The sequence below is a fragment of the Haliaeetus leucocephalus genome, unplaced genomic scaffold, assembly GCF_000737465.1.
Source record: "Haliaeetus leucocephalus isolate CR32 unplaced genomic scaffold, Haliaeetus_leucocephalus-4.0 Scaffold451, whole genome shotgun sequence".
Taxonomy (NCBI): domain Eukaryota; kingdom Metazoa; phylum Chordata; class Aves; order Accipitriformes; family Accipitridae; genus Haliaeetus; species Haliaeetus leucocephalus.
In genome coordinates, this window is record NW_010972887.1 from 8,015,823 (window position 1) to 8,028,137 (window position 12,315).

General features: G+C 40.6%; 1 protein-coding gene across 7 annotated transcripts in view; it reads left to right on the forward strand.

Annotated features, from left to right (window-relative positions):
• MBD5 (methyl-CpG binding domain protein 5) overlaps positions 1–12,315 on the forward strand; it is a 104,617-nt gene that overhangs the window by 49,469 nt on the left and 42,833 nt on the right. For all 7 annotated transcript variants that reach the window (XR_774855.1, XR_774854.1, XR_774857.1 and 4 more), the window contains 3 exons: positions 3,931–4,033; positions 4,707–4,887; positions 8,054–10,183. Coding sequence is in view for 2 of the 7 variants with exons in the window: in XM_010575197.1 (XP_010573499.1) it covers positions 3,931–4,033; positions 4,707–4,887; positions 8,054–10,183 (2,414 nt within the window). In the remaining 5 variants the exon portion in view is untranslated. The remainder of the gene's footprint in view (positions 1–3,930; positions 4,034–4,706; positions 4,888–8,053; positions 10,184–12,315) is intronic.

The window sequence follows — 12,315 nt, forward strand, 5'->3', positions numbered from 1 at the left end:
CTGTGTTTCAGTATCACTGACGTTCTCTGGCAAGATTTACTTCTATGGATTCCCCACGTTTCTCACGTAGAAAAAACAGGAACACAAGCCTAAATCCAAAGTTTGAGGTGTTTTATTTGTTTGTTAGCTTATTGGATTTTTTTGCTTCACCCTGTAACAGTCACAAAGAAATGCATTGAAATTACTATTAAATGAATGTGTTCAGACAAACAGACTATAAATTAGATGTTATTGGAAAAAAGATCAAAGTTAGCTTTAACAAAATATGGGTACATCAGGTTTACATCATAGAAGTCTAAATGATTATCAGTCTGTTATTTGCTTAATCTTATTCCACTATTCCGTGATTAAAATAACCACTTCTTCACAACATTTTATGTATTACCAATACAAAATCCTTTAATGAGTCAAAGCATACTCCAGTTTTACACTAAACTACCGTAAAAGATCAAATGCATTCCAGGATTTCTTGTTTATATTCTCAATTAGCAGAATCAAACAAAATCCATGTCAGTGATACGCATGTCAAAGATAAATCGCCTTCCCCTTGTTTTTCTCATTACAGCTGTAATTTACTGGGCCTCTGCCTAAGTTAAAAATCAATGTGAAAGAAAAAATTGTGGGTTGGGGTTTTTTTCTTATCATCTCTATATCCAGGCATCAGGACATATAATGCTTTGGTATTCTTATATACCTGATGATCCTACCTGCTTCTGAACTTCATTTTCCACAGCTATAAGAAGCAGGCCACGAAGCTTGTGCTGCCTCTTCAAGCCTGAGTCTTACATGTTTATAAGCTAGTAAATGTTGGTATAATTCTGACAGTTACTTTCTTTTCTATCTTCTTCATATATATAGTTCTCTTTGTTCAGGGGGACTTTCTTGACCCTATTAATCAAGTTTACCAGTTGCCTTTTTCAGCTTAGGGAAGCTTTTATTATTTCTGCCCTCTTCCCAAGTTTTGCCCACGTATTTTTTTTCTCTTTAATCCAATGGTTAATTTTCTTGTTGCCTTCTGTAAGCCATTCTGATTAAGGAAAGGCGCTTAGTATGGTCCACAGCTCTTACATTCTTATTTGGTGAAAGGTACAGAGTAGGACGCGTTGGTTGGGAAGGATGGAAGTCAAATAATCCAAGTTCCTGCTTGATGTGGAGTGTCTGCAGCACTCGGTCAGGTCAGCCCTTGGTTTCACCAGCTGCATCTTCAAGGACTGAGTTTCTACCACCTCTCCGGGTAACCTGCTCTAGTGCTGCACTGCCCTTCTGAAGGAACAACTGCCCTGAAAATATGCACAGCCTTTATTGAGAGAGTGAAAGGTCAAACAATATTGACTCAAAAGCTATCCAAGGGAAAATTAGTGTATATATTAAGATCTGACACGATTTAACTAGAATAGATGATCCCAGCTGAATAGGACTCATTCTATTTGTGCTTCCTTACAAAGCACGTGTGCTATTCCATCAACTGTCAACAGTTGTTTTGGATTAAATCCATTAATTAACTAGTTTTATTACCTGGTAAAAGCACTGAGTTGAGTCTCAGTGCTTTTCTTAGTAAAACAGTACTGCTGCCTTAAAGCAGGATCTAAATCTCTCCTTCGGCTTACTGTTCGTGAATAGTCATCGGTGGAATAAACTGAGAAAAGCTCTTTAATAACAGGAACACATTTCACAACTGACAGTAACAGATCCTAATATATTTTATAGTTTCCTATTTCTTGTTTCTTTGGGAGGCCTAAAACTTCTGGATGACCTCAGAGCTGAAAAAAAACGGTAGTTTCGTACAAAGGAAGCTGTGGATTATCCTTTGCAGTATAGGAGCGTGAGGAAATTTATGCACACAAAGATACTTTGCAATTACATAGGTCTTCCCAGGAACAAGGCAGAAACAGAAAAATTGGGCCTTTTTTAAATGTTGTTTTTCCTTGTGAACAAATAACCATGCATATAAGTGCAGAAGGGTTGCTGAATCCCACATGCCACAGATTCAGTGGACTGCTCTGTGCACTGCTGGTAAGCACGAGGATCCAGACCTTCCTTTACACCCACGGATCGTCGGTGCAGTACGTGTGTGCCTTACAGGTCTGTTGTTTCCAGGCTCCAGTATCTCCTTGTGCCTGAACGGGATATGTGTGCCCAGGCAAACTGCACGCCAAGGAAGGTTATTTGAAATTGCTCTACTCTAGAAATAGGGGGAAAAAATGAACTCAAATGGTATAGCTTTACTCTTGCTGCGCAGTGGGCCTTTTTTACCAGTGCAAATAAAATGGCATCCTGACTCCAGAGCATATTCCCAGGGATGCCGTTTAACCTGAGTTTTTAAGCGTCACAGAAAGTGTCTGTAGAGATTTTTGCATGTAGATGGGATAGTGTAGAGCAAATGCCAATGTGAGTTTCTCCCGTGGGAAGCTGTTACATCTTCAAGTCAGGACGTCGCCTGGGGTGAGCAGTCCCTCCTGTGTGTGTAATCAGGACAGGTTGGGAAAGCCCAAAGCGATCAGCCAACGCTGGAGATGCGGAGCCAAAGTAGAGAACAAATGATACTCACTGAGTTAAAATGCGATAACGGTAGCACCGTGGTTTAACCAGTCTAAAGGTGAAGTTAAAATAAATAAAAATAAAGAGTAATTTCCCCATTCTCCCCAAGTATTTCAATTTAAGATGGGGAAGGTTTTCTGACCTATCTATCACTTCATACCCGTACTGTTACTTTTAGATTGCTCTTTTACCTTGCTTACTCTCAGAACTGTCACTGTTTCACATGCGCGATCTGGGCGGTTCTCTCTAAAATAATTATTTCAGGGCAAGTCTGGCAAATAAATAACTTATTTAAATAGCATAACTTTAAATGTCACTTGCAGATGTTGCTTTATGTGTGACTTAGTTCCTGTGCAGAATTAAGTGTTTATACATCAGGTTTTAAGTACGAAAGTTCATCATAGTTTGGTATTTTGACTCTTGACTGTTTTCATGATCCAAACTATTCCACTTAAGGGGGTTTTTTTTGTTGTTAGAATAAGGGCTGTTTACAGCTGCCATTAAGAACCAGTGTTTTACCCAGTCCTCATAAATTATAGTATTCTTTCCCTGATAAACAGTTTAGATGGCTAAGTAATAAAGAGCAACCTGGAAGTTAGAAGCTTGTGACATGAGAACTTTTTTCATCTTATGAATTAGTGATTTTGCCGTAACAGAATTTCCAATGTCCTATTTTTGGATATGGAGATAATGATTTTTCTGGTGGGAGTTAGAGAAACCCAAGTGCAGTTTATCAGAAACTCACTGGACTGGCTTCTTGGTATAATATTTCTCACTTTCAGTGAGAGAGTTGAAATTTTAGCTGAACGAAACCAAACTGTTTATGCAACTAAGAGACCCCACTACAACAGTTTTGTTACTGTGCCCCCTTTTCTGTATGGGTTTTCTCGTAATTCTTGAAACACACTTTTGTGGGTTTTCTTTTTAAGTTAGGTCCCAGGTCTAAAAAGTACAGATGGCTGTCATGCCTGCATGGAACTGCAGTGATGTGGTGGAGGGGGAGAAGGTCCATGGGACTGCACTCTGCTTGTGTGTTACACTTTATAGGAGAGAGAAGGGAGAAAAATAATCTTAGTGTAGTTAGGCAGTAGTTAAGACTTTAAAGCAGGACTGTAATGTGAATAGTAAATATCAATAATCTCAGTTCCTTCTTTTCTCTGCATTTGCTATGTTTGTTTTTCTATAGTAAAATCTTCCTTTAAAATGGGGGTTGGGGGGCTGGTTTTGGTAAGTATCAACTCAGTTCTTGACTAAAAGGAAGAAGTACTATGGAACAAAATACGAAATCTTAGCTGTGTTATTTTAAACACTCTCTGTGTGAGCTGTTAGAATGGTAGATAGAAATCATGACCTATCAAATAGCTTGTATTCATCATTTCTGTTCCTTTACAGTCCCAGTGGGTCTTTATTATCCTGCTTGGAGCAGGTGAAGACTTACTTGCTGACTGATGGAACATGCAAGTGTGGCCTAGAATGTCCTCTTGTTCTTCCCAAGGTAAAGAAAAGCATCATTTTGGATCGCTGTGCTATAATCCTCATGAGCTAAGTATGTCAGCTGATGTGCTATGCTGTGACTCAATCTCTGTTTAGATCATGTATATAAAATGACATAAGTGGTATACACCCAAAGATCTACCATAACATACAAAACCAATCTCAGCTCTGCCTTCTCCCCTCATGGAAAAGACCTGACTCAGTTTTTATGGTGTTTGAACATTCTCCTGTTAAACTGGAAACGTACCATTGACAATGTCGTGTTAACATGTGAGAATCAGAGCAAGACACTGACTTACGTGATAGATTCAGTATCAGCTTCACAATTTTATTGTCTATGCACAAATTGTAAACTTTTCTTCATCACAGGGCAATCTCAAACACATGTGGTCCTTTCTCCTTTTTTTCTCTGTACGCTTTATACTGAGGAGTGTTGAAGTTCTGTTGCTAGATGACAACTTCTGTGACTCTGTTTACTTATTATAAATATATTCACTTTTTATTTATAATTTTGAAACGTACTGTAAAGGTATCTCTTGGGCAATGTAGGAGCAGTCAGATAGCTGAGAGGAACAGAGGCAAATTTAATTCTGTGTAAAATTTCTGGTTTAGGTATATTTGGTGAGTTTGCTGCCTATAATCATTATTTTAAATGTTGGCATTTTTACTCTTAGGTCTTTAATTTTGATCCTGGAGCTGCTGTGAAGCAGAGAACTGCTGAAGATGTTAAAGCGGACGAAGATGTCACCAAACTATGCATACATAAAAGGAAAATTATTGCTGTGGCTACACTTCATAAAAGCATGGAAGCACCACATCCTTCACTAGTTCTAACTAGTCCTGGTGGTGGAACAAGTGAGTAAAATCCTGCAGAATCATTTAATGACCTAATTTTAAATATATATAATTACTATGCAAAAACACCCCCAAAAGTCTAATGTGTCTATGAGTGCAATAGTAAACAGATTCAAGGAAGAAATGGAGGTAGTAGTTAGAGAGATGTAGGTAGATAGAAAATTAGTCTAAAAAGCAGGTCATCGCAGACTAAGAGCATGATTTTCTTGGAAAAGATATCAGATTGTTCTAGACAAAGAAAATACATTAGCTCTCATCTTTTGGAACTGTAGTAATATGTCTGATATTCTGTCACATGGGAAATTAGGGAAGCAGAATAAAGTGATTATAAAGGGATTAGAATGTGGCTAAGGACTTGGCTAAATGGGAAATTGTATTGCAAGGCAGAATATACAGCAAGAGAAGATCTCCACTGTAATTTCTCAAGGATTATTTTGGGGGACCAACCTGGATTAGCATTTTAATTATCCATATCAACAAAAAGATGAGGTGGTTTGTTGATGGATGGAATTGACAAGTATTATCGAAACGAGAGAAGATCAAAACATGTTGAAAAACTGGGGGATCATTGAGACCTGGAGTGAAAGAAAAGGTATAGCAACAAATCCTGTTAATTGTAAGGTTATTCACCTGGGGACTAGTGAAAAAAGCTATTAGCTGTAAATTATTGAGAAAGAAGCCCTAGATATAGTAGCTGATCAAAGATGCCTGTGAGCAGTACCAGATGGCAGCATGGTGCAGATCAATGTGACTCAAAGAGAGAGAAGTACAAATGCCGTTGTATGCTTACTGCCTTTCCACGCCCCTGTTCTCGCTAGCGGCGCTCAAGCTGAAATAGAGCAGAGGCTTTTCTCTTAGTGAACTGCAAAACCTGTTTTATGAAAGTCATCTAGAAGACTTTAGCTTGTTCATCCTGGCAAAGTGGTGGCTGAAAGGAGATACGATTGCCATCAATAAAGGCATCAGGAGAATCAGCACCAGAAAATACAGCTACTGAAGGACAAAGTTAGCACTGAAAGAAGCAGCTACAAAAACACAAGTTGCGTAGAAACTTAAACTGAAAATTAAGTGCTTTCTAAGGATTACAAGAAAAGGTTTCAAAGCAGTCTTACAAATCCAGATCGTTAGGACACAGGAGTGAAGTTACTGTTAAGACAGAGCTCAGTAAGTTTATGGTCATTTACTGTGATGCGTGCAACTTCTGGGAAATGGCCCTTGATAATCTGAGAGATCTTTTGCACCTCTGCATTGCTGTAATAATAGCTGGGTGATTGCTAACCGCTCTGCAACCTGACTTCAAACTGGAAAATTTTAAGGATATAAAAATAAATAATAAATTTCAGATAGGTAGGCAGTGCTAAGATACCAGCGCTGTTCATAGTGCTGACGTGCTCTTCCATTTTCAAATTGCTATTTATGATTTTAAAGCTTTGTTTAAATTGATTTTTTTGCAATGTAATTTATGCTTTTAAACTGAACAGTGCAATTTCCCAAATTACTATGCATTTTCCTTATTAATTTTTTTTTAGTAGTAGTAGTAGTACTTAAATTACATTTTTGTTTTCAAAAACTTAGCAAAATGAAGGACGTAAAACCAGCTAAATATTAAAGACACAAGTCACATTTATGTGGTCTTACCTTCTCTGTTGATCAGAATTTTGTGCACTAAGCAAAGAAGAAAATTTCCCAATAAATTCCTTTTGTAAAGGAAATGTCTTTTCATTTATGCACACTTACATTTGACCATTTGCTTAGGTCCAGCATTCAAGGTGAGGGGTCTCGTACATGCTTTGTTTTGCAATTCAGTCTTGAGATTTGTCCCTTAAATGAGACTTTGGTTGTATTTTGGGAAAGGTAATATGTTTGTTTCTGTCATGATGTAGCTGGTTGAGCAAATAGGATGAAGGCAGGATTGTCAGTGCCATCTGTCTCCTATGGCCAGGCTGAAGGAAAGAAGGGAATTGGGTTCTTGTGAGTAGAGGAATTTAAAGGCACCTCTGAGTTCATTTGAACATGAAGTCTTTAGCTCATTATTCGAGTTTAAGTTTGCATATTCAGAGGCTGCATGCCAAGCAGTCCAAGATGAATTACAAATTCCCAGAGCAGCAAAACTGGCAGAAAGTCCGCCAGACTTGGAGCTGCTTGTGATGGGATTCTTAAAGTAAGACATTGAAAAAAAATCTTTTAAAATAAAACTGATATTAGTGAGCAGAAAAGGAAAGTGGTCTTGTGGTTGTAGGAAGGTCTAGTCTCAAAACTGGGATTTGCGGGAAATTGTTCCACTGTAGACGGGTTCCCGTGTCTGCATATGCAAATATCCCCAAGGCCTTTATCCTGAAAACAAACATATAAGGTAGAGCCCGTTCTTAAATTTAGCATCTTCGCCCCAAGCAAAGCTTGTTGCAGCAGCTGTAGGAAAAGCCTTAATTCAGTAAAGTAATACAGGACATGATACGTCCTCACCTTTTTAGCAAAGCAGTTCCCAGGAGCAGATGAACTCAGAGGACTGGAACTCGGTGCCCTTGGTGCCAGCAAGGGATGCAGAGCAGCCACAGAAGCTGCACCCTCCCTTGCACAGCCATGGTCTCTTAGGTCTCTGCAATTAAGTGCTTGGCTGAATAGAAATCTGAGCCAAAGTCATATGGCACAGCTCCCCATTCATCCTGATCAGGGACAGCATTTGGAGCAGGACCCTTTTCTCCGCAGGGTATAGAGAAATTTAGTCTAAACCCATGTTGGGCTTTGTTCCTCCTGTACTCAATAGATGGTGCCAGAGGCTCCTTTTCCCTGCAACAGTGATAGCCTGCTCCTCCTGCCAGCTCTTCCAGTGGTAGCCAAAGCGGTGGTGCTGGAGATTCAGGAGTAGGACACTGGAGATGATGGTTAGAAGGAAAAGACCAAAGGGAAGGAAGACGTTTTAAAGTTGTCCATATTTATGCGGTCTTTTTATGGGATACAGAGTTAAGGTCTATAAAACTGCACTGTGTAGTAGGGTAGCACGCACCATTCCAGCAACTGCTTGGTGATTTCGGTATTATTTCTGTTGAGGCAAAAGTTTAGCCAGAAGGCTTTCTAGCTTTGATGAATATTTTCACACACAGTAGTTTTGCACTGAAATGTGTGATACCGGATTTCAGAGCAGTAACTGTTGTGTTTTTAATACCAGGTGCAACTCCAGTAGTTCCTACTCGAGCAGCAACTCCAAGATCGATGAGGAATAAATCGCATGAAGGAATTACAAATTCTGTGATGCCAGAATGTAAGACTCCTTTCAAGTTGATGATAGGGGCATCTAATGCCATGGGTAGGCTTTATGTGCAAGAAATGGCTGGAAGCCAGCAACAAGAACTTCATTCTGTCTATCCTAGGCAGAGATTGGGTAGTAATGAACTTGGACAGAAGTCTCCGTATCGTGGCAGTCATGGTGGGATGCCCAGTCCAGCTTCATCAGGATCACAGATATACGGAGATGGCTCAATCTCTCCTAGGACTGACCCACTTGGAAGCCCTGATGTTTTCACAAGGAACAATCCCAATTTTCATGGAGCACCCAACTCTAGTCCTATTCACATGAACAGGACACCTCTATCTCCACCATCAGTAATGCTACATGGTTCTCCCATACAGTCATCCTGTGCAATGGCTGGAAGGACTAATATACCTCTTTCCCCAACCTTGACCACAAAAAGCCCAGTAATGAAAAAACCCATGTGTAATTTTTCAACTGGTATGGAAATACCACGAGCAATGTTTCACCATAAACCTCCCCAAGGTCCACCCCCACCGCCTTCTTGTGCTCTTCAGAAAAAGCCATTAACATCAGAAAAGGATCCACTTGGCATACTTGACCCTATTCCTAGCAAACCAGTGAATCAGAATCCCGTTATCATTAACCCAACTACTTTCCATTCAAATGTCCACTCTCAGGTACCCGTGATGAATGTAAGCATGCCTCCTGCTGTCGTCCCTTTGCCAAGTAATCTTCCTTTGCCAACTGTAAAACCTGGTCACATGAATCATGGAAGTCATGTTCAAAGAGTTCAGCATTCTGCTTCAACTTCCCTCTCTCCTTCACCAGTGACGTCCCCAGTGCATATGATGGGATCCGGGATTGGAAGGATCGAGGCTTCTCCCCAAAGATCACGCTCTTCTTCCACGTCATCAGATCATGGAAATTTCCTGCTGCCTCCAGTAGGACCACAGTCATCCTGTAGTGGTATTAAAGTTCCTCCCAGGTCCCCAAGGTCAACAATAGGGTCACCGAGACCATCTATGCCATCTAGCCCTTCCACCAAGCATGATGGACTTAATCAATACAAGGACATCCCTAACCCATTAATTGCTGGAATGAGTAATGTATTAAATCCTCCAAACAATGCAGTTTTTTCTACTGCATCGGCTGGAAGTGGTTCCTTGAAGAGTCAGCCTGGTTTGCTGGGAATGCCTTTAAATCAGATCTTGAACCAGCACAATGCTGCCTCTTTTCCAGCAAGTAGTTTACTCTCAGCAGCAGCCAAAGCACAGCTAGCAAATCAAAATAAACTTGCTGGTAACAACAATAACAGCAGTAGCAATTCTGGACCTGTTGCCAGCGGTGGCAACAACGAAGGACATAGCACTTTAAATACCATGTTCCCTCCTGCTGCCAATGTGCTTCTACCAACGACTGAAGGGCAAAGTGGCCGAGCAGCACTGAGAGATAAATTGATGTCTCAGCAAAAAGATCCTCTGAGGAAAAGAAAGCAGCCGACCACCACGGTGTTGAGTTTGCTGAGACAGTCTCAGTTGGACAGTTCTGGAGTTTCCAAAGCTGGATCTGATTTGATAAGAAAGCAAAGTCAAAGCTCTTTTCCCATCAGTTCTATGTCCCAGCTACTTCAGTCCATGAGTTGTCAAAGCTCTCACATGAGCAGCAATAGTACCACCAGTTGTGGGAGCTCAAATACTGCTTTACCTTGCTCTGGTAACCAGATGCATTTTGCAGACACCAGTATGAACTCTGGCAGTCTCCAGAACTCGCTGGCACAGAGTTTACCCTTGCGAGGGGAAGGTGTGCACTGCCAGAACACAAACACTAACTTTGTCCACGGTACTAGCCCGGGCACAACCAACCATCTTGCAGGTTTAATAAATCAGATGCAGGCTAGCGGGAACTGTGGGATGCTCAGTCAGTCAGGAATGGCATTAGGAAATTCATTACATCCGAACCCACCTCAGTCGAGAATCCAGGCATCCTCCACTCCAGTGATACCAAACAGCATTGTTAGCAGCTGTAATCAAACAAGTCCTGAAGCAGGTACGTTTCCTTCTAAAAGGATACCCCTATGTTTGACTGCTTGGAAATATATGATGACTATTCTTAAACGGGTTCCTTTTACGTATCTACTTTTTAAACTTGAGTTTACCAATATGAAAAGTCTGCCTATTTCATGCTGATACCCAGATACTCAAAAATAAAACAAATAAGAAAAACCAGTGGTAGACTAAAATATATCTCCCTTTTCCTGAGCAAAATCATCCTGGCCTCCTCCTTGTGACAACTCTTGCTTCTATTAACTTCCACACACTCTGCATAAATAAAATCCGTGCACTTCTGTACATACCCAGACCTCCGCTTTTGCCACTTGCCCAAATAAATTGGAGGTGTTTTGCGGCATGCCCTGCTACTTCAACCCTAGAATGCTATGGCTAACCTGGCAGTGTATTTCCAGGCTATACATATGTTCTTTGCTGCTTGCATTAAAGAGTTGGTGTTATCAGAGATTGGAGCAGTTACTAGGAGTACAAAAGTACAAAATAACCCTTTTCAGGGGCATCGCGGGGGAATGGCAAGTCTGTGTTTGCCTTTATCATGATAATTTTACTAAGCTGGTAATTAAATGGTTGAATAAACTGTATATTCAGTTGGAAGAGTGCAGAGAGATTTCCTGGTTTATGCATCAGTGAAGACTTGGAGAGGAAACAGGTATGCTGCGGTTACTATCTCCATGCTTTTTAAAGATAAAAGGGAGAGAGCTCAAAAACGTGTATTTCATTTAACCACTACTGGTTGAACAAAGTATGCAGTTTTGAAAGATGGTACTGTGTTAATTTCTTAAGCAGAAAGAAAACCTTCCGTTTGATATTTCAGACTTTCAGCTTGGTTAACTTTCAAAGCGTGTGTTTGATACAGACATAGCTAAACTATGTCAGGTCAAACAGAAGTGACTGTAAGTGTGCAAGCGGTCTCTCTCGTTAACCCAAGAAAGAACCTGATGTGTATTCCTGAGCTTCCTCCGAGAGAGCTGTTTATTCTTTAAAACACAGAATGGAATTACATAAAAATGGACTTATATAAAAATATTTTCTGGTATCATGCTGGTCACAGTGTCTGATGACTTTTAAGGGTTTCTTTCCATTCCTGGAGAAAAAAAGGCATTTTTTTTTCCTTAGACATGTTGGCGGTTTGTGTTACAAGCAAGCAGCTATTAATCCTTGTGTGGCTGTTTTGCCTTGTCATGCTGACAAAGAGGAGTATTTCCTGATACAGTCTGTCTCTTCTGAGACTTTGTACTCTCTTCTGAACAGAGCAAAGGTCTGGTTTTGCCTTAGGAGCTTGCTTCCCTGTCCCACTAAACATACTATGGAATCCCTTTAGCAGAAACTCTGGGTTTCCACCTCTGTTGAGTTCAGCGGGGACCACTGGTGTGTATGGGTTCTTCTGAATTGTCACTGTCCACACAGCTGAAGAAAGCTGTGAACGTGTTGCAGCATTGGACTACGTTAACTTGCCCTCCAGAGAACAGAAAAGACTGAACGTTATGCGAGATAAGAGCCTGTGCGCCGGCGGTTACCGTCAAGAAGCTGAGCAGTAGTAATTCACCCCCTGTGGGGTACGGGTTGAAAAGGTTCAAGATTAAGAGAAGTTTTACGTTACATGGAAGTTATCAATAAAATGTTCCTTAAAGACTACTAAAGTGGGCTTCTAAGAACGAGAATCCAAGTTCATCCCCATGCGGGATCTTCTTGTTCCTGCTCCGTCACTTTGAGCCAGCCTTATGCTATAGCCATGCCCTGCTTTGGTGTGGTGGTAGCTGGGACCACCCGTGAAGGCTGCCTTCGGGTTGATGTGTTAGTTCATCAGAGCCTTTCCTTCTATTCCCAGTCCTTGTCTTCAGGCAAGCTGAATTTCTGCCCGAGAAGACAGATGCGACAGAAAAAAAAAATCTGTGCGTGTGTCAAAGCCCCATGAAGAAAGGTTTCAACATAAACAGCCAATTCAGTTCTTGTCAATATAGGAATAGTAATACGTATATAACCCCACCTGGAAACTTCTGTTCTGCTGTGGTATTTCTACAGAATGGTATTTCTAATACCCTGGAGGTAGCTGATAGAATTATAGCAATATAATTATGGGGCCTTAAAGTGACACTTTTTTTCTTATCTAAA